This window comes from Scyliorhinus torazame, chromosome 7, assembly GCF_047496885.1.
Source record: "Scyliorhinus torazame isolate Kashiwa2021f chromosome 7, sScyTor2.1, whole genome shotgun sequence".
NCBI classification, from domain to species: Eukaryota; Metazoa; Chordata; class Chondrichthyes; order Carcharhiniformes; family Scyliorhinidae; genus Scyliorhinus; species Scyliorhinus torazame.
The window spans coordinates 232,722,311-232,749,694 of NC_092713.1; the positions used below are offsets into that span (position 1 = coordinate 232,722,311).

Below are 27,384 nucleotides of genomic sequence, written 5' to 3' on the forward strand. Positions count from 1 at the left end.
GTGGGATGTGGGGCTGCTGGTGGATCCGAGTTTTTGTGCGAGGATGGGAAAGGTGATTGATGATTTATGTGGGGTTCAATAAGAATGGGGAGGTCTCTCTATCAATTTGGGAGGCACTGAACGCAGAGGTAAGGGGCGAGATCATCTCGTATAAGTCGCAGTTATATAGGAAGGCAAGAGAGGAGCGGCAACTGCTGGTAAATGAAATCTTGAAAATTGATGGGAAGTATGCAAAAGATCCCACTCTGGAGCTTTTGGTCAATAGAAAGCAACTGCAGGTCCAGTATGACCTTTTGTCTACATGGAAAGCGGTACATCACTTGACGAGCGCGAAGGGGGTAGTATGCGAATACGAGGAGAAAGCCAGTGGCTTGTTGGTGGGAATGCTCCGCCGGCAGGTGGCCTCACAAGAGATTTTTCAGGTCCGAGATGGGGCGAGGGGTTTGGTGGTGACGCCGGAGAGTATGAACAGGGCATTTGAGGAGTTTTATAAAAGGTTGTACAGGTCGGATCCCTTGGAGGATGAGTCGTATATGAGAGACTTCTTGGTGGGGGCTGGAGTATCCTAAAGTAGTATAGGAGGAGAGGGTTGGGTTCGAGGAGCCAGTGGGGATTGAGGAGATTCGTATGGCGATTGGGAAGATACAAACGGGTAAAGCCTGATGGGCCACATGGTTTCCCAATGAAATTCTATGACAAGTCTTTGGATAGGTTGGCACCGATGTTGGGGGAGATGTTTTGCGGATGCAACGGCGAGGCTAAGGGGGCGCTCTCAGAGATGGGCCAGGCATCTATTTAACTGTTGTTAAAGAAGGATAAGGACGCGGTGGAGTGTGGGCCTTGTCGGCCAATATCCCTGCTAAATGCGGATGCAAATGTGTTGGCGCTTAGGTTGAAAGAGTGCCTTCCGCAGGTAATTGGGGAGGATCAAACGGGATTTGTAAAGGGTAGGCAGTTGTCCTTGAATGCAAGGCTCTGGTGATTGAGCCCTTCGCCATTGTGCTGAGGTGTTTGGATAGGTGGAGGGGGATAGTCGGGGGGAGTTGGAGCATAAGGTCTCCTTGGAAGCTGATGATCTTTTGTTGTATATTTCTAACCCGGGTCCCACGTCAGGAGATATAATGGGGTTTGGGAGGGATTATCGTCTTGTGTAGTGATTACTCACTTTGGTATTTGGGGGTGCAGGTGGCTCGAGATTGGGCCCGGCTACGTGAGATGAATTTTACAAGCCTGATAGGCAGGGTTACCGCAGATTGTTGAGATGGGATAGCCTCCCCCTATCATTGGCAGGTCAGGCGCCGGTGGTAAAGATGAATATCTTGCCGTGGTTTTTATTATTATTCCAGTGTCTACTGGTCTTTTTGCCAAAGACGTTTTTTAAGGGAGTGGAACGGTTAATTTTGTCCTTTGTCTGGGCAGGTGAGGTAGCGGGGATTCGGAAGACAGTGCTTCAGCGAGAGTGACAGTCAGGGGGTTTGGCTCTTTAAATCTGTTGTATTATTATTATTCGGCGAACGCGAAGAAGGTGCGGGTGGAGTAGGGAACCGGAGGCAATGTGGATGAGAATGGAGGTAGGTGCTTGTAGGGGGTCGGGGTTGTGGGTGCTGGCAATGGTGCCGCTCCCATTTGCCCCAGGGAAATACTCAGGTAGTTCAGTGGAGGTGGCCACACTGAAGATATGGAGGCAATTTTGGAGCATTTTAAGTTGGGGACGGAGTCGAAGTTGATGCTGGTTCGAGAGAATGTTTGTGCCGAGGAGGCTGGCTGCTGGTTTTGGGGGTGGGAGGAGAGGGCGGTGATGGAAATGATGGACTTATTTTTGGATGGCTGGTTCACAAGTTTGGAGGAGTTGATGAAGAAGGTTGGGATTCCACAAGGGAGGCCTTTAGGTATTTGCAGCTGAGGGACTTCGCAAAAAAGTTTCAGCTGACACTCCCCTCCTCGTTGTTGGTGGGGGTGTTGTCAGTGATGTGATTGGAGGGGGAGTCATCACGGTGATTTAAGAGAAGATTTTGGAGGAGGACACGGCATCGCTAGAGGGGGTTAAGGCTAAGTGTGATGAGAAGCTGGGGATGGAGTTGGAGGATGGGTTGTGGTGTGAGGTGTTGCAGAGGGTGAATGCCTCAACCTCATGTGCAAGGCTGGGGTTTAAACAGTTAAGGTGGTGCCCAGGGCGGCACGATGGTGCAATGGTTAGCACTGCTGCTTCATGATGCCAAGGACCCGGGTTCGATCCCGGCCCAGGGTCACTGCTGTGTGGAGTTTGCTCATTCTCCGCATGTTACGTGGGTCGCACACAACAACCCATCGATGTGTACTGTAGGTGGATTAGCCACACTAAATTGCCCCTTAATTGGAAAATTGTTTTAAAAAGGTGGTGCACAGGGCATACCTGATGCCGTCTCTTTGAGAGAGTGGAAGCCACTTGCAACTGGTGTCGGTCAATCATGTAAATATGTTCTAGTCCTGTCCAAATTTGGAGGAACTTTGGAGGTTGGTTTTCAGCAACATATTGCCAATCTTGCATGTGGCTTTGGAGTCCAGTCCTCTCGGGGCCATATTTGGGGTTTTGGAGCTGCAGATGGGGACAGATGTTTTAGCCTTCGCCTCGTTGATTGCTCGCAGGTGGGTCCTGTTGGGGCGGAGGTCAGCTTCTCTGCCCTGTGCCTCAGTGTGGCTTGGGGACTTGATGGAGTTCCTGTATTTGGAGAATGTAGCTTTTGCTTTGAGGGGGGAAATGGAGAGGTTCCACAAGAGATGGGTCTGTTTATTCTACACGTTTAAAGAGTTGGTTACCATCAGCTGCTAAGGGGGACGGGTAGGTTGGGCGGAGGGGCAGGTTGGGATGGAGGGTGGTTTATTTGAGTTAGTGGGGTATTGTTTGGTGGAGTGGGAGGGGTTTCTGTAGTTTTTGATGTTTTGCATTGTTTTATTTATGTATAAAATGTTAAAATGTTAAAAATACAAATAAAAAAATATTTTTAAACCCTCAATCAATAAACCCAATCACTACAACTGCATAATCTCTTAGAAGCGCAAACATTGGAATTAATAGTCTCATCTCAGAATCTATAACCACATGAGGTTTGTTTATTTATCTTTCCCTTTATGCTTAAATGTATCTAAAGTACCCTCCATTGATCCTCACCTCAATGTTTATAAACATCCTTGTTCTGATTGACAGCTGCAAGCCACTTCACCAATGCCAAGTGCTTTCTGCGGTGGGAAAAGATGAAGTGAAAGCACTTATCTGCTTTGAAGTAGCCAGGTATAGCATAGCATTGAGAATACCACCTCGGCGACGCTCCTAGGACCAGTGGGACACAGTACCAATTCTCCGCTGGCTGGAGCACTAGACTCTGGATTGGAGAATCTCAGATGACATGTTTGGAGGCGGTAAAATTCCAGGCCATAGACTCTGGACTTCCATCACACCATCGTCATTATCCTAAAACCATAAAGAGGAATCCACCCAATGTGATCCAGTACCCCAATTGCACTTTAAATGATATATGTTAAAGTACTCAAGACATATTTCCCACTTCCAATATTTGCCATACCTCCATGGTAACCATCAGTTAGTGTGGCCGGACACTTCCTTGGAATGACTGGATGAAGTCAATTATTGCCCCTAGTGACTTCATGTTTGCAATATTAACCAATTTTTAAAAGAAGAACTGGACAACATTTCTTTCACTGTGTCAATATGTGTTACAATTATGAGAAACCCTATATTCCTATGTTATAATTGATGGAAGCCAATTCTGTGCTGCTACACCATCTCAGATCTGACATCTTTTCTTTCTATTCAAGGTAGCTCTTTCTGTAGCAGCTGAATTCTGGGAGCAAGGTGACTTGGAACGAACTGTATTGGAACAACAACCTATTGTAAGTCCTGCTACAATGACCTGAAGCAAAATTATAGGATAATATCTTGAACCTAAAAATAACAGTGCTCTTTTGTTGTAACGTATTTAGCAGGTTGCAATTCAATAGGTAACTTGAGAACAATGAAAGACAAATGTTAATTAACATATTTTGTACTGCACGCTGTTTCTAGTTATTTTCAAGTATTACTTAGCCTCTTTATGACTCTTTTAGCCCATGATGGACAGAAACAAGTCTGCTGAACTTCCAAAACTTCAAGTTGGTTTCATTGACTTTGTGTGCACATTTGTATACAAGGTAAGAACATAGGCAGTAAAAATCCTTAAGGACTGCTGTGCTTAAAACATGTGAAATTAATTTATAAATAAGTGTCAAAATGTCCTCCAAACAAGAGGGATGGCTTTTAACGGAAATGTTCTAAGAGCAGGATCCAACGGCCATGCTACGTCTGGAAAGTAGCTTGCTGCGGCACAGATTGGCTGATAAAAGCCGGATGGTGCCGCTGTCATGATATATCCGGATCGTGAGATCTAACGCAATCTCGCGAAATATTGAGGTGTAAACCCTGCCCATTGTGGGAGGGATCACTTCTTCGCAATCTGCACATTAAAGCGAGATAGCTAGTCTCACTCTAATATGCAGTTTCCTGAGGTACCCGAGGAGTTTGGATCCATCCCCTTTGCCTCGGAGACCTTGGGCGAGCGCTTTTCAGTATTGGTCCCCGCAAACAGAGACCAGATGGAATGGCACTCGTGGGGTCTCCCAGGGGATCGGAGGCCCCCGGCTGCATGCCCTTTGGGCAGAGTGGTACCCTGGCTTTGCTGGTGCCACCTGGGCACCCTGGCAGTGCCAACCTGGCACCATGGCAGTGCCATCTGGGTGCCAGACTGGCATTGCCAAGGTACCCAGGTGGCACTGCCAGCTGTCAAGGGCACTGCCCAGTTGGAACTGTCAAGGTGCCAAGCTGGCATTTTTTGCATGATGGCGATCTGACCAGTGGTGCCCTGCGAGGGTATTGAGGGGAGTCGGGTAACCCTTCCATAGTGCATTGGGGCTTGGAGGAGGTGGGGTCGCTATGGTGGCACCAACAATCGGGTCACCATTGAAAAATGACATCCCAAACTCTCGCTACATTGAGGAATTTCTGGGGCTATGTGCATCGTCAACTGCGCGCTCCACGTTAAGGCCCTCTATCTAACACGAGTTATAGTGTTGTGTTTCTCAGCATTGCGAGTGCCGGGAAACACGCGGCTAAACACGCTCACTATGGGACTTTGTTCCCATTTTGTTAAATCCTGACCATTGTCTCAGGGGGCGTTGCTGTGTTTTCCTGTACAAAAGAAATGAAGAATACACAAAGTGCTCCACAACTCTTAAACAAATGATTTGTCTACTTTTGCTAATTATCATAGGTGACAACATCTTTATAGTGTCATTAATGTAATAAAATGTCCCAAGATACTCCAGATTCATTTTAAAGCAAAATGGCACCAAGCCACATAAGGCCACACTGGTCTGATAACCAAAAGCTTGGTTAAAGAGGTAGGTTTTAAAGGAGTAGTGGGATGGAAAAGTGTAGGGAGAGTATTCCAGAGTTTAGAGTTGAGGTAACAAAGTGTGATCACGAATGGTGGTGGGGGGCCTTATAGTTGGGGAGGCTCAGGGTACCAGAATTATGCGACACAGTTATCTCTGGAGGTTGCAGGGCTCGAGGAGATTACAGAAATGTGGAGGGGCAAGGCCATGGAAGGATTTCAAAACAGCAAGGTGAGGTAAGTGTGGCTGCCCTTGACATCAAGGCAGCATTGATCGAGTATGGCATCAAGGAGCCCCAGCTAAACTGGAGTCAATGGGAATCAGGGGAAAACTCTCCTCTGGTTGGAGTCATACCTGGCACAAAGGAAAATGGTTGTTGTGGTTGGAGGTCAATCATCTCAGCTCCAGGACATCATTGCAGGAGTTCCTCAGGTCCTTGGCCCAACCATCTTCAGCTACTTCATCAATGACCTGCCTTCCATCAGAAGGTCAGATATTGACGGATGACTGCACGATGTTCAGCACCATTCGCGACTCCTCAGATAACGAAGCAATCCATGTCCAAATGCAGCAATACCTGGCTGGTTTAGCTCAGTGGGCTAGGCAGCTGGTTTGCAATGCAGAACAAGGCCAGCAGCGCGGGTTCAATTCCCATGCCAGCTGAGAATTCTGAATTCTCCCTCTGTGTACCCGACCAGGTGTCAGAATGTGGCGACTAGGGGCTTTTCACAGTAACTTCAATGCAGTGTTAATGTAAGCCTACTTGTGACAATAAAAAGATAATGTTATGTTATGATATCCAGGCTTGCACACACAAATGGCAAGTTATATTTGCGCCACACAAGTGCCAGGCAATGACCATCTCCTACAAGCGAGGATCTAACTACCGCCCCTTGACATTCAATGGCATTACCATTGCTGAATCCCCCACAATCAACACCCTGGGGGTTACCATAGATCAGAAACTGAACTGGACTAGCCACATTAATAATGTGACTATCAGGGCAGGTCAAAGGCTAGGAATCCTATGGCACTACCTCACCTGACCGCCCTCAAAGTCTGTCTATCATCTACAAGGCTCAAGTCAGGAGTGTAATGGAATACTCTTGCCTGATTCATTTCAGCTCCAACAACACTCAAGAAGCTTGACAGCATCCAGGAGAAATCAGCCTGCTTAATTGCTCCTCCTTCCACAAGCACTCAAACCCTCCACCACTGACGAACAATGACAGCCGTGTGTACCATCTACAAGATGCACTGCAGTAGGTCACCAAGGTTCCTTAGACAACACCTTCCAAACCCATGACCACTACCATCTAGAAGGACAAGAGCAGCAGATACCTGGGAACCCCACCACCTGGAGGTTCCCCTCCAAGTCACTCACCACCCCGACTTGGAGGTACACCACCATTCCTTCACTGTCACTGGGTCAAAATCCTGGAACTCCCTTCCAAACAGCACAGTGGGTGTACCTACACCTGAAGGACTGCAGCGGTTCAAGAAGGCAACTCACCACCACCTTCTGAAGGGCAACTAGGGATGGGCAATAAATGCTGGCCTTATCAGCGACGCCCACATCCTGTAAATCAATATTTTTAAAAAGTTGCTCACAATCAAGCCAAGTTGGATGCTGTGGAGGAGAGAAGGACAACTATCTACCTACCCTCAGACTGGCAGGAGACCCTCTAGCAAGGTCAAGCATCCTGCCTGGGAGCTAGTGGCAGCACTGAGAGAGAGAGAGAGAGAGAGACACGCACAAACAGGCGGTGGAATGTCCGAGCTGACAATCTTGACTCCATTGAGGAGTGAGCCTGTACTGAGAATAAGGTTGGCCTGCGAGAGAAAAGTGAAGAGCCATTGAACCTTCATTCAGATGATCAGTCACGAGTGCTTTGCACTAAAACCATGTCCCCTGCCTTGCAGGAACATCAACTCAAGAGCCTAGCCCATTGACTAGCAGTGCCCCATAGCCCACTTTTGAAAGCAGCTCGGATGGTATCTCGGAGGAGGACATGGATGAAGCACCTCAACTAACACACATACCATCCACCATCACCGAGACACACACCTCAGTGGGCAAGCTTATAAGGCGGGCGTCTGGGTCACATTCTGGTAAACAACTCACAGTTTCTGATGCACATCCAGTGGAAGGAGTAACATTCCCAGAGATTGGATAGTCAGAGGTTTGCTGGATCCCAGTACACAGCTGTGCCCCAGACACGTGCCGTGCATCTGGACATGGTTGCCCCTCAGCTGCTTGAAATGCAAAGACAGAGCCAGGAACACCAGGAGGGGCTGTCACCGATATTCCTACAACTGCAAGGCGGAATGGAGGATTCCCAAAGTCTCCTGTCACCGGTGATGTTGCGGGTGATCCGTGGCACCCAGGCCAACACTGCAAGGCTGGAGGCCAAAGTGGAAAGCCAGGTTTAAGATGTCAGATCCATGGCTGCTGAACTCCAAGGCATGGCTCAGTATTTCAGGAGCAAAGCTGAGGGGTTCAATACTTTGCACCAGACAATGGTGGGCCTCCAGGACTGGCAGCACCAGATGATGTTGAGGCTTGTGGCGCTCACTCCAGTTGTCTCTCCATCCCACGGAGTAACCCAGGGGTCCACGAGCACCCAGAGGGAGGAGAAGCCGCTGGAACACCTCCCATAGCCTTCCACCCAGGAGAGCCTGGGAGTGGGGCTGAATAGAGTGATGCGGCAATACCAGTGCCACCTGAGAGTAGGCCAGAGCCCTCCAGGTCCCGGGCCTCCAGAAAATGGCTACCAAGGGCATCTCAGCCTACAGGACATGGAAGGCAGTAGGCCACCTCCACTTTTGATATGCATCCTGGGAATATACCAAGATATAGTGGGAGGGTTCTTAAGGTTATGTAATTGTAGGGGGACAAAGTAGGCACAGGTGAGGTTAGGCATAGATATCTGGGGTCTTAATTAAATGTCTCAAATGCATATGTTACCACATTAAAAACTCTTGTTCTTCACAACCTTAAGGCCACAGTATCGTTATCCCACCTCCCAGTGGGGTAATACTTGACCCCCATCTGGACACAGCTCTTCTCAAGAGGCCCTCAAAGTCAGGCAAACAGTTAGACCCACAAAGCGAAAATAACAGAATTCCTGAAACGACTTGGGTATTAGTCAGTGAGTCCTAGATCCTGGCCCCTAATCCGCCTCCAGTGTTATGTGACAAAGGGATCTTGGGCCGAAACTCACTCGCACATGAGCCGAGGAGTCAGTGTTGGCATCAGACAGACAGGAGTTGGACATAAGCAATAGCTAAGGTGTATCACAGAGCTTTCCTCACTGCAAATTGTCATTACCCTCCTGCTTTTTCTGATTAGCAAGCACAAGGACTTCCCAGATCCAGCACCCTGAAGACTAAGGTTTACTGTGACCCTCCTTCTGTGCTCACAGAGGACTTTGCATCGCCTTGGCGATGGGGGCTTTCTTGAACTGTCGGCCAAAATGGTATTCCTACCGTGTGAAGCGGGAAGCGATGAAGGCATCCCTGGTCCTTCTGACCAGGCAAATCCTCAACCCCACCTGTCCTCTACCCTCCAGCTCCCCTCCTGCCTCTCCGTCCATTCCCTCCTGGCCTTCCTTCTCATCTGAGGAGACATTCCATTCCTACACGGCTTCATTAGTAAGGTGGTCTGCATGCTGCTGTGCCAGGTTATGTAGGGCACAGCAGATATCCACAATGCGGGAGAGCCTCTTGGGACTGTACTGGAGGGCTCCACTGGATCTGTAGAGGCAGCAGAAACACATCTTAAGGAGCCTGATGCACCGTTAAATCACAGACGGGGTAGCACTGTGAGTCTCATTGTAGCGGGCCTCTTCTTCGGTGTCCGATGTCTGCACTGGTGTAATCACCAAAGGCCTTAGTGGATATTCTTTGTCCCCAACAAGTCATCCCTGCACCCTGGGATGATCCTCAAATATTCCAAGGATTTGTGATTGCCCAAGGATGTAGCTATCATGTACTCTCCCTGGAAAATTTGAACACATGTGAATGAACCTCATCTGATGGGTACACACTAGCTGGACATTAAGGGAGTTAAACGCCTTTCTGTTGATGAATGGGACTCCCTGATTCCACGGGATGTGTAAAGCGACATGAGTTCAGTCGATCGCCCCCTTCTTGCGACTGACCAGCTTGGTGATGAATCCTGCAACCTTCTCATCCTGATGGGCCCGATCAAGGTTGAAATGGATGAAATCCAATGACCTCCCATAGAGTGTATTTGTGACCTGGCAGATATATGTGTGGGCGATTGACTGCAAAATGTCACACAGGTCACCTGTTGAGCCCAGGAACAACCCCTTGGTGTTGCGAGAGAACACAAGAGAGAGACAGAGACAGACCCTAGTCAATGCTCTTGCACCTTCAGAGTTGCATCTGGCCTCCTGTCTGATTGTCCCATCCCTTAATCTCTACATCACCGAGGGTTCTGACAGGAGGTTGCCATGATCACCTAACACTCATGGACAAGGTTAACTGGATAGTTTTGTCCAACCTGAGGACTAATAGATCTTCAATGGCAGGTGCTGGAGTCCAGTACTTGTCCCTGCCAATCCTGTATGTTAGAGGTGAAAATATTCACACGAAGGCCTGAGTATAAGTAAAAAAGCAGTTTATTATATCAGAATTCTGGGAGGAAAGGCCTGAGACTCCGCAGCCTTTGACAGCACCTTGAGCTAAGGCTCACACGGGTTAATATACAGATTCAAGGGGCGGAATTAGTTGTATTCTCATTTGCTTACAATCAATCAACTATATTCGCGTCACACTTCATTACATGCAGTCAATCAATTTTCCTAGCATCCCAGTTATCATATATATGGTTAAAGTGGGTGTTGTCTTACCCGCCACTTCATACAGAAGTCATTCAAAACTAACATAATGATGTCCTGTCTGCAACTGGGGTCCTTGATCTTATCAAGGACACATAGCATTTCTTGTTCTGGGAAGCTGTTATCAGCAGCTGTTGAAATACTCCCTAGGTTCTCATGAGGTAGTTTACACAGTTTGTAACTTATAAAAAAAGGACAGTGGCTAGTTCAGCCATTTTGTATCTTTAGTATTGCTAAAATAGTTAACAGCCATTTTGTGTCCTTTCTGATATTAACAAGCATTATGTATACACTATCTATTTCTACAAATTACCTCTTCTAAATAGGCATCTAAGCCAATGAGTACCTTTTGTCTCATCGGAACTATTCAAAAGCAATATAGGAGCACAAATGTAGTTACAGGGCCATCTATAATTTATATCATAGTCCAGTATCACAAAATGCCCTCCAACACTGTATATTCAAGCTTTTATCCTTGAACCATGAATTTTGTGAATGTGGGCAGCTGACATTGTTGAGGGTTAACTCGTGATGGCCAATTAGTTTAATGGACATGAGTCTCCGTAATGTTAGAGGGCACAAGTAAGCTTGCATTAACTCTGCAATGAAATTGCTGTGAAAATAGGCACCTCTATTACTCTAGCTGCATCTTCCCGTGATCTAATTTCTGTCGGGCCTTTACACTTGAGACTCCTGATCAGCCACTCCATTAATTTTGTAATGACTGCTGCCACCATTCCATCGCACTAAAGCATAAAATAATACTGTATACAAATATGGGTTCTGGAAAGTTTGTAATTGCTTCCATTTGGTAAAGTGATGATTCAAAGTAGAGAAACCTCAGAAATTCCAGTTAGTAAAGAGCTCCGGTTAGCAGTGTTCCAAATGAAACAGTTTACTGTATTTGGCTATGTAATCTATTGAATTTGCTCCTTCTTTTTCCATCATGATTAGCATGCTGGTAGGCCATATAAAACAGGCTCAAATTACAATATTTTTAAGAGAGAGAAATAACAAAGTAAAGGGAAGCTTTTTCGAGCTTCCATCATATGGTCTGTCAGCATGTTATTTGCAACCAATTTCAGTACAGTTATGCATGTTGGTACCGACATTATTTCCACTGTGCACCTCAATAGTAACAAGCTCAATGTGTTTCTGGGGAGTATCTTTCCTGTTGATAAGGTTTCAGCAGGAGGGTGTGCAGCTCTCCTCCACCTTACTGGAATATTGCAATGACATTGGCTAATCCATTAGTAATAGATGTTTCACATTTTAATAATCTCACTATCCTCGGATAGCTAGAAATGTTGGGCAAAATTAAGAAACTATTTCTCAAGGCTATTTTGCCCATTCATATTCATCTGAAGTTCAATTAAGAAAAATAAGCATTACCTAGTATTTACAACACAGGAGCCCATTCAACACATTCAACTCAACAGGCCCACACTGGTGTTTCAGCTCAACACACAAGCCTCCTTGATTTAACCTCATCACCGTATCCTTTCTCTTGCTTTCTTCCTCCTGTATTTATTTAGCTTTTCCTTAATGGATCTATGCTGTATGCAAGTAAAATATTTCACCTGAATTCGCTGTTGGATTTTTTCGTGCAGAATTTTAACTTGTCAAATTGGTGGGTTGGCAGGGTTCAGGGGCCACCGCTTTCCCAAGTTGTGTGGAACTCAGCAGGATCAACCATGCGAGAACTCAACAGAGCTTCTTCAGTGAAACGGACAGGTTGGGAAGCCTTCAAAGAATGACGCTGAAGGATTGCAGCTGTTCATATAGCACTTGATCTGAGTGTTTTCACTGCTTGGCAGATGTTTATAACCTCTGGGAAAACAGTTCCATCTTGGAATTCCCTTATCTTTATCTTCACTTCCCTGCTGTCATTCTTCACTACAGCGTGGGTGCAGCTACTGCAGATCTACTTTGGACTTATGAGGAACAAGGTGAAGAGATTGACATGGAGATCCAGCTTGAGGAAGGCAAGACATTCAATGCAGCATCTACAGGCAGAGAGGATCAGCTCTCTCACCATGTCTGAGCACCAGTGCCTCATGGGCCTCATGCTTTCACAGAAGGTCTTTGCTGATCTCTACAGCTCCTAAGTCAAGACCTCCTTCCCAATGGACCAGATGGATATAGATTGCCAATGGATATTTGTCATTGGATGTCCCTTCCCCTTTCTCTGCTTCTCCTAGAGTTTTGCACTCTTCTACTCCAAAGAGGGGGATGGGGTGGAAGGGGGTGGGGGGGGGGGGGGGGGGGCGTGGGGGGAGCTGGAATGTGCCACATTTATTGTGTACTAAGATGGAAGAAAGAAGGTGATTTGAGACATCAGTGTAAGATGTTTCAAAGATGAGGGTGATTGTAAGGAGTCACAGTGCATATTGGTAGAATGAAGAGACCACACACACCTTGCAAGACAAGTGTTTAAATGGGAAAGAGGAACTAGAGGATCTGGGGGGTACAGGTGCATTAATCAGAAAAGTACCATGCAGGTTACTAGGCTGTAAGCAAAGCTCGGGATTAACTTAAAGATTGAAAAGTTATGTTAAACTTGTATACAATCTTGGTTCGGTTCTGTTTGGAGTACTCTGATCCCCAAATCCTAAAACAAATGCAATGGCCTCCTTACCTTTCCCGCAACGTCACACCCACGTATCTACATCGAGAACATTTGATTGTTGTGAATACGCATTTGCACTAATAATAATATTTCTGTTCTATCAGGAATTCACCAGATTTCATTGTCAAATTCAGCCTATGCTCAGTGGCATACTCAACAACAGAAAGGAGTGGAAAGCACTGGCGGATGAGCATGAGGCAAAAGTGAAAGCCATTGAGGAAGAGAAGCAGAAAAAGGAGGAAGAACGTGCAGCAAAACAAGGTTAGACATCTGAAGATGAATCAGAGAGTAGAAGAATATGTCAAGTGAGTTAGATCAAATTGGGTGGGAGCAGCGCAAATGCTGGCATTGACCTTTGTTTCAAGAAACCCATTTCTATGCTCTAAATTCTATGTAAAATGTAGTAGTATAAATATAACCGAGAGCATCTTGAAAATCCCTTAAATTTGACAGGTGGGGGTGGATTTTTCCACTGAGCTGCATAAGATGGGGAAAAAGTACAGAAACTCACCTGTCTTTGCTGAACATGTGCTATGCATGCGTAGGCCAGATGAGTCCAAGAATGGCTATCAGGTCCTATTGACAGGATTGGACCCTAATTTCTATTTTAAACCGGCCAATTGCTTACCCTCGAAGGCCAGTATGCATACCCAGCAGTGGGCCTTGTTGAATTATTGTACAGCCATACTGGGTGCATATCTGGCAAGTGAAACCACTCAAAACTTCATCCTATAATATGTTAAAGATATGAGTAAATTGAAAATAAGAAACATTCAGATTGTTTGGACTCTGGCCAAAAGCTGATGTACTCATATGTACATTATATTTCTGCTTGGAGTAATTTTTAAACTATAATTTAAAACATTATGATAGGAGTTAGATCAATAGTTTTATAATCAATTTAATGTGCAATTTTTTTCTCTCCTTTTCAAATTGCAGCTGATGACGTATCACAGAAGGCGCAAGGTTCCCAGTCTAAGACATGTTCTCTTTTGTAAACTACAGCAAGATGAAATCAATAAGAGTTTTGAAATCTTCACTGGCATTATAATACAGACATGTGGAGAAAAATAGGCAACTTTTCAAAATTAATTGTATCTTTAAAATTGAGTTCAGAAATAGCAAGCGTGCCAGTTAAATTATGCCCTTTAAGTTTATTTCATTGCAAGAGTCTCGCGTTACATATGAGAAAAAAAGAGTTAGAAATATCAGGTTCCCATTCACTGTGAAGAATTTATTATTTCACCTTACAAATTATTGTATAAAAATAAATACAAGATAATGAAAATAAAGATCTGCTTTAGAAATGGATAAAGAAATTACTTTGATCTTATACTGGGGGGGGGGGGGGGGGGTTAGAAAATGCAACAATGTGAGAAGACTTTTGAACTTCAGTCTTTGGATGTATTGATACAAGTGGTGTTTGATTAGTCCTTGCATTATTGTGTTCACAAATGAGAAACAAGGACCATCCTTTTTTTCATGATATTGGTTAAAAAAAAGGGCATCTTAGTCCAGGGAAGGCTTGAATTTATTGCTGCAGTGAAACATTTGGAATTGAGGTGAAAGAAAGAAGTGAATAGTGTAGAACAGTTTTCTGCCCAACAACACAGTTATATAGCACCTTGCCAAAACCAATGGAGGTTATGTCTCAGCAGAGCTGTAGGAAAGGGTGTCGCCAGAAATTGCAAAGTCTATCAGCGCAATTTAGCAGCAGTGTTGTGCCTGGCGCGGGTCCTGGCACGCGTGTTAAGTAGCGGGAGAGGCCAAAATCAGGATCCACGCTGGGTGCGAATTGGTTTGCAATTTAACCGGCTCACTCCCGGTGGTGGGTTCCGAATCCTGCCCAGAAGTGGTGAGGCACCAACTTACACCAATTAAGACAAATCTCCATCTCATTAGCGATGTGGAAGTCCAGTCTAATGGCCTCCTGGGAACTAACCGGCTCCCCAGCAAGAGTACGCACTTCCCAGGAATCATGCATGCCAGCTACGTCCTGGGTCACTCAGAGATTCCCGACATCTTCGAGGACCACTGCAGGATGACAGGTTGGCTCTTGGGGATAAGGGGTACCCCCTGGCTGATGATATCCATATGGTGGCCGGAGCCCGAGGCAGAGGCCCGGTAATAACGAGGCCCATGTTGCTTCGCATGCTTTCATTGAGCGGTGCAACAGACTGCTCAAAATGCGATTCAAATGCCTGGACAGCTCTGGTGGTGCACCGCAGTGAGCCCCCGCAGAGGGCCTTCCACTTTGTGGTGGTCTGCTGTGCCCTCCACAACCTGGCACAGCAAGGGCTCGATATGCTGGGGGAGGAGGGGCTGGGCATATGGCCTCATCTGAAGAGGGGCCAAACCAGGAGGGCTGGAGGACAAGCGCAGGGAGGACCGGCAGGAACAGCTGGAGGATGGAAGACAGGCAGCGGCCACAGTCTGGCATGCCCGGAGGGCCAGGGAGGCCCTCATCCTTGCCCGCTTCTCATAGGGCGAGGCTTTGTCGGTCAGCTCACCCTCTTTCCCCCCCAACTGTCCCCTTCACCCCATTGACTACCTCCACCCCATTCTCTCCTTCCTCGCCCCCCCTCATTCCCTGACCCTCTCACACACATTGCTTCCCCCCCTTCCCTTACCACCCTACCATGTCAGTTTAATATCACGCAAGGGTGATGGGCCTGTGTCGGTGCTGTCAGTGGGTCAATATTCAAGGCAGGAGAGTGATGATAACTCACTTTGAGGTTAGCTCTTATGCTCCTCAGGTTATGCCAAAATCTGACTTCTGCCTTTCTGCTGACAGCGTGCTCACATTCATTACCTGAACAGAGCTCTTGATCTAGGACCCCAGCGGGGCAGGGGGTTGGGGGCGTGGGGGGAGCAGAGGGCAACAGGGGGTGAGGGTGCAGGCAGGCTACTTGTGCAGAATAACCTAAGAGGCTTCATATGTATCAGGTGTTAGATGTTTATTGGGGAACATTTGAAATTTCCATTGTCCCCTACAGATAGCTACAGATAGTGCTCCCTACCCCAGTGCCAACTCAGTGATCCTCAATCCTCTTACCCTTCCGTGCTCTGCTTTTACATGTGGTTTTCTGTCCCAGGATGCACATCAGAGGTGAGGACAGCCTGCTGCGTCTCGCGCCATGTGACCTTTGATGCCCCGGGTGGGCATCCCCTGAATAGCCTGCAGCTGGCGGGCCCCGGCAAAATTACCGGTGACACTGGCATTGTTGTGCTACCCTGTTCTACCTGCTGACCTTGAAACACATGGTGTCAGGAGGGAGAGATTCGGGAATCTGCCATCGTTTCCCTGCTGGTAGACACCGGGTCGGCCTCTAGCTCCCCCACCTCGTGGACGGTGCCCATAGGGCCCTGGGGGGTCTCCATAGGACGGAGGGGCAGCTGGAGTGAGCTCCAGATGCCTTTGCATCATCCTGTTTTGCCAGTCCTGGCGCCTCCGTGTTGTCTGCACCATGGTGACACCCTCAGCGATGGTCCTCAGTGAATGGGACATGCTCGGGGTGCCTCAGCTATGTCCACCTGTATCTGGGCCATGCTCTGCAGTACCTTGGCAATGTCCACCTGTGAGAGGAACACAGAGAGGGCATTGTGAATCACATGCTTGGTGCATCAGCGTGGTCCATGGCAGGCGGCATATGTGGGCACCACACCTGGACATGGAGGACTTGTGCTGGTGGGTGCCAGAGTGTGCTGGGGCACAAGCGCGGTGATTGGATGTGGGGAACCTTGAAATGCCAGCTGCTGACCAGTTTTGGGTGTGGGGAGCCCGAGGGCAGGGAGGTGGCAGGCGGAACTGATGCCAGTGGGTGTCAACTTACCCTTGTGGCCTGATGCAGGTCGTTGGTCTTCCTGCGCTTTACAGCGGACCTCCTGGTCACGCTGCCTGAAATGATGGTCGCTGCCACTGCCTCTCAGACGGCATTGGCGGCCCTGATCCTGGTGTTCCAACCCCACTCGGGGGAACAGGGTGTCCCCTCTCGCCTCACAACATCCAGCAGTCTGGTCAGGTTGGCATCCCCGAACGTGGAGCAGGTCTATGTGGTGCCATGCTCATATATTGATTGGGCCTGCGTTTGGAGGGAGTGTTTTTAAGCGGGGAGCTGCCGGGAACGAATCTGGCGAATCAGTTGGTGGGACAGCCAGTACCAGCGTGAAGCTTGTGGAGGATCATTTTCGGCACTAAGTGCAAACATGGGGAGAATGTGCAAACTCCACACGGACAGTGACCCAGGACCAGGAGCGAACCTGGGGCCTCGGTGCCATGAAGCAGCAGTGCTAACCACTGTGTCACCGTGCTGCCCATAAATCAGTTAAAAATGGTTCAGAACTGGAACTTCTCCAGATTAAGCTAATTTGAGTAACTATTCAGATCTGAACATTGATGGGAAATGTATTATGCTCTGCTCTTAATTCAAAATTAGTTAACTCAAATCATCCAATAATCAGAATTTTTGAGCATTTCATTGTGCAAATTTTATATAATCTGATTTTTGGATGAAAAGTTGCCCTTCTACTATGTATCTTCATGGTATGGCAATTTAAATTTTGCAGTGATAGAGCATTCTAATTGTGCACATTAAAAAATTGAGAAGAAAATTGATTTCCTGAGAACTGGCATATATTTATCTAGTATATACATGTTTTAAATATTACTGCCCTGTTAAGATGTACTTTATTTTAACCCCCTCCAGCCGATAGCTGTAGTTGTTCTTTGTTGTTCCGAGCACAAAAGATTAAGGATCAAATGAGACACTAATTGTTTTCTACTGTGTCATGCTGATGTGTTAGTTCATATCAGAAAGAAAATTGTAGCTTTCTGTGAAACTCTTCTGATGAAAATAACTCAAGATGGAAGGATTGATTTAGTCCTCTTGTGTTTTGCTACAGTAAGGAGGTTCTTAGGTCATCTATTTTCTACATGTTCTAGGCCATGTAGTTCTCCTGAGAACCCTTGCAACTTGGGCCGTTCTTTATTCTTTCTGTCAAATCTGTTGTTGAAACTAGTGCCATATTTGTGCTGATTTCAGTCTTAGTGCTAAAGAATTTCTTATCACCTCCTCAGATCTTGCAGCTTGTCATATGCTCATAGTGCTTGATTAAATCGGGTGGGGGTTTGGATGGGGTGGGGGGTGACTTATCAGTAGCATAAACGCTGGCATGGACTTGTTGAGCCAAATGGACTATTTCTGCGCTGTAATTTTTTGTAATTCTACTTACTGACTTATCCTGCTTGTAAACAAACTTTGTATTCTTTTTCAGGTCATTTCCCAACATGCTTTTTATTCCATTTTCTTTTACCAAATAATTAAAGGTTTCCACATCATTCTTTTAGTTTTCCTTTAAAACAGATACTAGAAGTCCAAGTTGTAAAGTCCAAGCTCCTTCATAGTATTTCTTGCAAAGTAAATTTACTGAGGGTGCTGTACATTTGATTGCAGGCAAATGCTATCAGACACACATTCCAGCACCCCCATTTACTTTCGGCCCAGTGCAACTTGTCATAGGATGCCAATTAGGAAAATCAAGACACCATTTTGCACATTCCTATACTGCCTGAGTAGCTTTCTTAGCCATTTTTAGACAGCTAGGCTACTGAAGGAAGTCGCTTAAGTGATAGTCGATTTTGCTGGTAATAATTGTGGTAATACCAGGTATTGCAGTACCTGAGAGGTGGATGACCATTGGCTAGACCTAGGAGTCTACCATTGGCTAATGTACATAGCTCCGCCCTGAGAGGCAGGGTATAAGAACCAATGCCGCCCCAGCAGCCTTCACTTTCTGTATCGAAGCTGCTGGGTACAGTTCTAGCTGATTAAAGCCGATTAGTTATGACTCACCTTGTCTCGAGAGTAATTGAGTGTGCATCAATAATCTTCCAAGAATACTTAAATTTTGGAAAGTCCCAGAGGACTGGAAAACTGCCAATTTAACACACTTATTCAAAAAGGAAAGGAGACAAAAAATGGGAACTATAGGCCAGTTAGCTTAACATCTGTCATTGGGAAAATGTTGGAGTCCACGATAAAGGATATAATAGCAGAGCATTTAGAAATGCATTATATAAGCAAGCAGTGTCAGCATGGCTTCATGAAGGGAAAATCATACCTGACAAATTTATTAGAATTCTTTGAGGTGGTAAAAAGCAGGATAGATAAAGGGGAACCAGTAGATGTAATATACTTGGATTTCCAAAAGGTGTTTCATAAGTACCAAACAAAAAACTAGGTAAGATACGAATCCACGGTGTTGGGGTAGTATATTAGCATGCATAGAGGATTGGCTAACTAATAGAAGACAAAGCGGGGAGTGCAATTTTCTGCGCCTCCGCAGCGTATTTCTTGCTGACAGCTGACCGTTGGCCAGCAGCACGATCTTCCGGCCCTGCCGCCTTCTCATTGAATCCATTCCGGCACTGGGAAAACTACCCTGGTGTGAACAGCTGGAACCGCCCCCCCTCCCCCATCCCCCTAGAGTTGGGGTAAGAGTGGCATTTTCAGCCTGGCAACCTGTAACTAGCGGAGTGCCACAGGGATTAGTGCTGGAGCCACAATTATTTACAATATATATCAATGACTGGGATGCGAGAAGTGAATGTTCTATTGCCAAAAATAAGTGAGAAGGCAAGTGATGAGAATGACCCAAAGAGTCTACAGAAGGATATAGACAGATTAAGTAAGCGGACAAAAACTTGTCAGATGGCGCGAATCCCACCCTGCCACCCCAACGCCGGCTGCCGTATTTTCCAGTACCGTTTTTCAGGCGGAGGCGGGGTTCACGCCATGCCGGTCGAGGGCCGTTGGCAGCGCCCCCCCCCCGGCAATTCTCTGGGTTCCAATGGGCCAAGAGGCCGTCCGTTTCTGGCTTGACCCGCAGGCGTGGGTTAGACATGTTCTCACATGGCAGGACCTGGCAGGTACGTCGGCGGGAGTGGTCCTCAGGAGGGCTCGGGGGGATCCGAACCCGGGGGGGGGGGGTGGGGGGGGGGGCCCACGGTGGCCTGGCCCGCGATCGGGGCCAATCAATCTGCGGGTGGGCTTATGCCATGGGGGCACTCCTTCCTTCCGCGCCGGCCCATGTAGGGCTCCGCCATGGCCAGCGTGGAGAAGAGAACCCCCGCGCATGCTCCAAAACAAGCCGGCATTTCCGCGCATGCGCGAGATCACGCCGGCCCTTTGGCGCATGCGCAAACTCGCGCAGTCCCTTCGACGCCGGCTGGCGCGGCGCCAACCCCTCCAGCGTCCACCTAGCCCTCTGAAGTGTGGAGAATTCCGCACTTTCGGAGGTTGTTGACGCCGGAGTGGTTCGCACCGGTTTTCCCGCCGACATGGGGACTTAGTCGCCAGAAAGGAGAATCCCGCCCAATGTAGGAAAATGTGAAGCTATGCACTTTGACAGAAAATATAAAGGAATTGAATATTATTGAAATAGAGAAAGTCTGCAGAAAGCTGCAGCACAAGAGGATTTTTTTAAAATTTAGAGTACCCAATTATTTTTTTCCAATTAAGGGGCAATTTAGCGTCGCCAATCCACCTAACCTGCACATCTTTGGGTTGTGGGGGTGAAACCCACACAGACACGGGGAGAATGTGCAAACTCCACACGGACAGTGACCCAGAGCCGGGATTCGAACCCGGGTCCTCAGCGCCGCAGTTCCAGTGCTAACCACTACGCCACCTGCCGCCCCAGCACAAGAAATTTTGGGGGTCCTCGTGCATAAATCACAAAAAGCTAGCATGCAAGCTCAGCAGATAATAGGGAAGACAGATGGAATGTTGCCCCTTATTACAAAGGGAATGAAGTATAAAAATAGGGAAGTCTTGCTAAAACTATACAAGGCACTAGTTAAGACTGCTCTGGTAGAAATCGTTTCTAAAACTAGTTATGCAACATACCTTGGATCTAAAGTTCTTATCGGTGGTAATCTACCTTGTTTCTGTGCACCAGCCTTCAATGTGAATGAGGAACAATTGATTCCATGGCCATAATTTTCTGGTCCTTCTCGCTGGTGGGATCTTCTGGTCCTGCAAAAGGTGACCCCCTGCGGTGGTGAATGGCTGGCAAGCAACGTAAATGGCCATTGATTTCAGCGCGACCAGAAGAGTCCACCAGCAGCCAATGGCAAGCCATCCCTCCCATGGAGGGTGGCCGGGGGGTGGGGTGGAGAGGGAGGGGGGGGGGGGGGGGCGCGTGGGTTGCAAAGGCGGAAAATCCTGGCCCATCAGTGTTTTCCACTATTCATTTAATTAATGGCTGATCTGTATCTCATCTCCATTTACATATCTTGATTCCACGTCTTATAATACTCTTACCTGACAAAGATTTCAGATTTCCACTTAACCTTTGTGTAAAGAAGCAATTCTTGACATTATCCCTGAGTGGCTGAACTCGCTCTCTGCCAGAAGGGAAGTGAAGGGAATGGCAAAGAGATAAGAGCTCTTATAAGATTAGATCCAACATTGAAATTCTGTTGATTTGCCACCCATGTTTTAATAGACTTGGTTTGAATTTTGTTTGAGGGTGACTGAAGTGGAGTGTTTACACCCCCACCTATCTCATTTGCATAACGACTCCCTCTGGAAACATTATCATGGTAGCACAAGGAAATCGTGCTACAAGAATGCAGAGACCAAAGGCAAGATCTAGTGGTCTTGTTCACTGTGGATGTAAATCCTGTTATGGCCACTAAATCTCCTGAGAGGGCCAAAAAGGGATGTGCACCGAGAGATCTTGGTTTGAGGTCTTCCCTGCCTCCTGCTGGTGACATAATCAGGTTCATGCCCAGAAAGGGTGTGAACCTGATTTAGATGCAATTTACGTAGATTTTAATATCATTAAACGGCTTCATGCCTCTGGGTGAATCCTCCACTCCTGGAGGCATGAAATCACACTGCTGTGATTCACTACTGGTTGCGATGACTACACCGGGGGTGCATAGGAGCCTGGGTGCACAGGGTGTTGATGGCCAAGGGTATGCACTTCCCCCTGACACTGCCAAGAGGGCACATGAATGGGCCAATGCCAAGTGAGCTCTGGCAGGGGGTAACCAATTTGGAGGGAGGCATCTCTTTTTGTGTGGTGAGGGGTGAGTGAGTGCCCGATACTTGTGTGGTGGGAGGGGTCACTCTGGTGCTTGTGGGGGTGGTCCTTCATGTCTGTGGGGGGGGGGGGGGGTTGAGGGAACTAATTATAAATGCAGATCGGGGTGCCCTGTAAAGATGGTCTTGCCAGTCCTGTCAGGCCCCGCCCTGCCAGGGTGAACGCATTAACCACTTCCCCAGGTTTTCTGTGCTCAAAACGCCAGAAAATTTGATCTGAAAACTCGGCTGTGTTTCTGGAGTGAAATATGCCGGTTTTCAGTCAGAACCTGACACTTTGTCATTTTCATGAAAATTTCACCCCAAGTATAATGTTTCCCCTACTCTTTTTCCTCAGCTTTTCCCAGACAAAAGAGTGGAATATTGGCTCCATAGTTTATTAATTAAATTGAAAACATTTGAAAAGAAAACCTTCACTATAGTGTTGTTCTGACACAATTCTAATTCTTATAAAGCTAATGGTAATTTTTCACTATTAACTATTTTAAGCTGTAAATAACTTTGACCCGTTAGAATTTCATATTTATATTACAATAAAGACCTTTACGAATGTATACTTAATAATGTTATCAGAGAACTAAAAGTATAGAATTATATTCTACTTATTGTGGTAATTTAAAACTTAATATATGAATTAACAGAACAAATGTGATTAATGTACATTCAGACTTGGTGTTAATTTTGTTTCCTTCTGTGATAAATAAAATTTAGACTTAAGAAGATATAAGTTGTGGACTATTTATTGATGTTAATTAGCTTAAAGTTGTTTTGGAGATTGTGAACCTCTTTGAGAAGGTAACGTTGTACTGTGTCATAAAGGTGCTCCTACACAGAACTCATATTGCCATCGCCATCAACATCAGTCCTTTGAAATGAGGATGACATTGGCCAGGCTTCAGGGTTTCTGTACCCTCAGGTGACTTTGCGGGCCAGTCTTGGAGCCACAGTGCGCAGGGAGGTCAAGGGTTGCCCTGAAGGGTTCTCGAGCCAGACTTCTGTTCTCTCCCCTTCCAGTTCTGCCGCTTCTCTGCAGCAGAGGCCAGGATTTTGCGGCCACCCCCGTGGTGTATAATCCTGTAGCAGAGGCAGCTTGCCATTGGCCGCCAAGCAGAATCTTCCAGGCTTGCCGAAGTCAATGGTAATTTACGTTGCTCACCAGCCGCTGGGGAATCTGCAGTGGGAGGAGGGGGGGGCGGATTTCAGCAGAACCGGAAGATCCCGCCATCGAGAAAGGCCAGAAAATCCCTGCCAGCGTTCATGTGGTCAGGTTTGGAATCTGTTGTGGCTTATTGGATGATGCGATGCCACACAGCAAGGTTTGTGGGAAGTTTGTTCCTGTGAACCAATGTCAGTTTGTCCCCTTTTCAGTGAGGCCTTCAGGGTGTCCTTAAAACCTTATTTCAGTCTCCCTTGAGATCGGATGCAATCCTTAAGTTGTGGAAAGTGGATTTGCTTCAGAAGTCTATTGTTTGTTTGCAGAGCATGAGCTCATCATAGCCTTTTCAATAACACTATTTTAAAAGAATAGTGGTTTATCGTTACTCCAGTGTTGTACTCCCCCAGCCAGGATTTGCAAGTTCTTCAACACTGACCTCACTCTAAACTGTAGGGTTAGTTTATTTAAATATCCATTGGTAATTCAATAGATAAAAGCAAATTACTGTGGAGGCTGGAATCTGAAACAAGGACAGAAAATACTCGACAATCTCAGCAGGTCTGACAGCATCTGTGGAGAGAAAAGGGAGCGAACGTTTCGAGTCTGGATGACTCAGTAGCATTTGTCCGTGCAAGTGAAAAAGTGCATTGTGTGGCTTGGAATCGGGAGCGCAGCCTTCGGAAACAGTTGAAGATTGTTGCAGAAGGTTGGCAGAGGAGCCGGTAACTATGGAAGTATTTAGCATGGTGAGTTGCATGTCAGAGTGCTGGAATGTATGGTTCACGTGTGGTTTCATGCACTATTAGACACCTCGGGAATCAGGGCGTGAGGAAGGAAAATGCACTTTGAGTATTAATGAAAATGTTCACATATATTGTGGTTTGAGGTGCACTTTATGTTGATTTATTCAAACAGATGATTAAGGCTTGCATCACTATATAGGGACAATGAAGTCTGATGTAATGAGTGTAATCTTCACTTTTGTAGCAAATGTTAAACAGACAATTGCAGATTGGCCATCTGTTAAACTGGTTTTCAGTTTGTACTGTTGGGCCCTTCATGGATGCCATCCATTACACCTTTGACTTTGGGGCAGCTAGCATGACCAAAACTCTAACACCCACCTTGTTGTTATGCCACATTTGATATATTTCTCAGCAGAAAAGTGAGTCAGCTAATTAAAGAAAATATATTTGACTGCATTTTTTGGATTGGTGATACATGGATCTTCCACAGCTGCTTCGAATGTGGAGATACCACGTTTTCAGTTATTGCTAATTTTTCCAGGCAAAAAGATCTTCATCGACTCTCTCCTATTTCAGCTTTGATGAAGTGCATTCTTCTCATGCAGAGCTCTTCCTTAAGCTCTTCAAGGGTTCTGCACAACCTGTAAATTCTTCAGCAAACAAAAGACTGTACATTGGCAATTCTATAATTAAGCATTTGGATCTCAGTTGTGAGTCTGGATTGATATTCGATAATGGTCTCACAATTGCTCAGACATTCAAGTGCAAGTCCAGCTAATGAAAATCTCCAGGAATTTTCCCTCGCTACGGTCGGCGATAGTCAAAGTGCTTATCCGAATGCCTCTTGAAATCATTCATTGTCTCCGCTATCACTACCCTTGCCAAGTAAAAAAAAAAGTCTTCCACATGTCCTCTCTGTATCTCTTGCCCAAAACCTTAAATCTGTATCTTCGAGTCCTTGTACCATCAACGAATGTGAACAGATTTTCTTTGTCTACCTTATCTAAAGCAGTCATAATCTTGTACAAATCTCTCCTTAATCGCCTTTGCTCTGTGAAGAACAACTCCAGCTGTTGCAACCTTATCCTGTGCTTTGGTCTCGGTTGATGCAATAACTGGACGGGAAGATCACAGGATGGAACCCTGTCATTTTCCAATTGACACTTTTAAACAAAGCTACTGCGTCACTTTTAACAGTGAATCCAGTCCAGGATTTTACACCAACCCCTTTAGGATACTTACCTCAGATGTTGCCCCCAATTCAAGGCATTATGATGACTGCGCTCATTCGTCACCCCACTCAGGACATGAAGGGTGGCAGCATCTCATTCCCCCATAAGATTGGACCACAGGTCCATTGACTGTACTTCACTGCCCTCACTGGGGGAGTCACGCTGAGGCTCTCAAGGGTCAAAGCACTTCTTTAAGATGAATTGTGAGAAGTAACTGGGAAATTGGCTTTTGTGTGATAGGGGAGGGAGTGAGGCTCATTGGAAAGGTGCTCACATAGGGGGATCGACATGGGTGGATGTCCCAGATCCTGGCAGACCTGTACGTCAGGGCAATGTCAGGACATGTCATTGCTCACTTTGATGTTCTCTTCTTTTCAGTTTTTGATTCAAGTGAATCATGGAGAATCAGTCGAGCTGGCAGTTTTCTGGATTGCTATCGAGCAGCAGTGACCTGCTGTTGCAAGTGGCCAGGACCAGTGCCCTACAGAGGAGAGGGAGGCACAGCCCACTGATCTCATGGGCGCGATTTAACCACTGCGTTGTGCCCGGCGCGGATTTGGGCACACCGGTTAAATAGTGGGAAAGACCAAAATCGAGATTCGCACTGGACGCGACTCAGTTTGCTACCTAACCAGCCCATGCCCACTGGCCATGAATGTCACCGCAGCCCCGAACCTCTATGCTACCATTTCATTCCCGGGCTCGAGTGGTGACTTGTGAGGCATTTCACACGCAACAGCCTACAAGTGCATCTGTGGGATCACGGCTGCCCTGTATGGCCGGGCAGTAGACTATAATAACTTTGAGCTGCACCAAGACTATGGGCGGGATTCTCCGATTGCCAACGCCAAAATCGCATTCGGCGTACGGCCGGAGGATCCCTTTTTATGTCATAATCGGAGGCGATGCTGTTTCTTGGATGCTCCGCTCCTTGCTTTGGCGAGTCCAACCTGGCCAGGATTCTGGACGCTGTGGAGATAGGATGAGATAGCCTGTTCCCTCGAGGAGGTCAGAGCCCGGTCCCATTAGATGGAGATCCTGCGAGACAATGCACATATGGTCAGTGAGGGGGAAGTATAATTTTGTCTGATATGAACAACACATTTGAGACAGGTCATTTGGATAAAGGGGCAGTGGATCGGCACCTCTGTGGTGCAGGCCAACCTTGCTGTTAATGACTGTTCTCTCCTTGGTCAACCCGGTGATCTCCTGGGCCCGTTCCTCATAGGAGGTGAGGACTGGAATCTCTGGTACCCATTTTGGCTGTTTCCCACTTTCCTATCTTCTCCTGCTGGGACAAAGTGAGGGCATTGTATGCCACACACTCAATGGATCAGGGAGTCTATGGCAGGTGGCATGTGTGGGCGCCGCAACTTTACATGAAGGGGTTGTGCTGGTGGGTGCCATGTGATGCCAAGGAACAAGCACGAAGATCGGATGTGGGGAGGGTGCCAGGTGTCAGCCAATGATTTGTGTGGAAGGGGGAGGTGGATGGGATTTTGTGGGGTGGCCAGCGGAATTTATTGCAGGAGAGCTGTGGTAACTTACCCTTGCAGCTCGCTACCAGTCATCAGTCTTCATAGAATCATAGAATCATAGAAGTTTACAGCATGGAAACAGGCCCTTCGGCCCAACCAGTCCATGCCGCCCAGTTTTTTACCATTAAGCTAGTCCCAGTTGCCCACACTTGGCCCATAACCCTCTATACCCATCTTACCCATGTAACCATCTAAATGCTTTTTGAAAGACACAATTGTACCCGCCTCTACTACTACCTCTGGCAGCCCATTCCAGACACTCACTACCCTCTGAGTGAAGAAATTGCCCCTCTGGGCCCTTCTGAATCTCTCCCCTCTCACCTTAAACCTATGCCCTCTAGTTTTAGACTCCCCTACCTTTGGGAAAAGATGTTGACTATCTACCTTATCTATGCCCCTCATTATTTTATAGACCTCTATAAGTTCACCCCTAAGCCTCCTACGCTCCAGGGAAAAAAGTCCCAGTCTATCCAGCCTCTCCTTATAACTCAAACCATCAAGTCCCGGCAACATCCTAGTAAATCTTTTCTGCACTCTTTCTAGTTTAATAATATCCTTTCTATAATAGGGTGACCAGAACTGCACACAGTATTCCAAGCGTGGCCGTACCAATGTCTTGTACAACTTCAACAAGACGTCCCAACTCCTATATTCAATGTTCTGACCAATGAAACCAAGCATGCC

At 46.8% G+C, this 27,384-nt stretch overlaps 1 protein-coding gene across 1 annotated transcript in view; it reads left to right on the forward strand.

Annotated features, from left to right (window-relative positions):
- Positions 1 to 15,760, forward strand: part of pde6a (phosphodiesterase 6A, cGMP-specific, rod, alpha) — a 104,766-nt gene extending 89,006 nt beyond the window's left edge. The window contains exons 19-22 of the mRNA XM_072512141.1: positions 3,814 to 3,888; positions 4,102 to 4,185; positions 13,023 to 13,179; positions 13,858 to 15,760. Coding sequence (XP_072368242.1) covers positions 3,814 to 3,888; positions 4,102 to 4,185; positions 13,023 to 13,179; positions 13,858 to 13,916 — 375 coding nt within the window. The 3' untranslated portion in view covers positions 13,917 to 15,760. The remainder of the gene's footprint in view (positions 1 to 3,813; positions 3,889 to 4,101; positions 4,186 to 13,022; positions 13,180 to 13,857) is intronic.
- Positions 15,761 to 27,384: the final 11,624 nt, after the last annotated feature.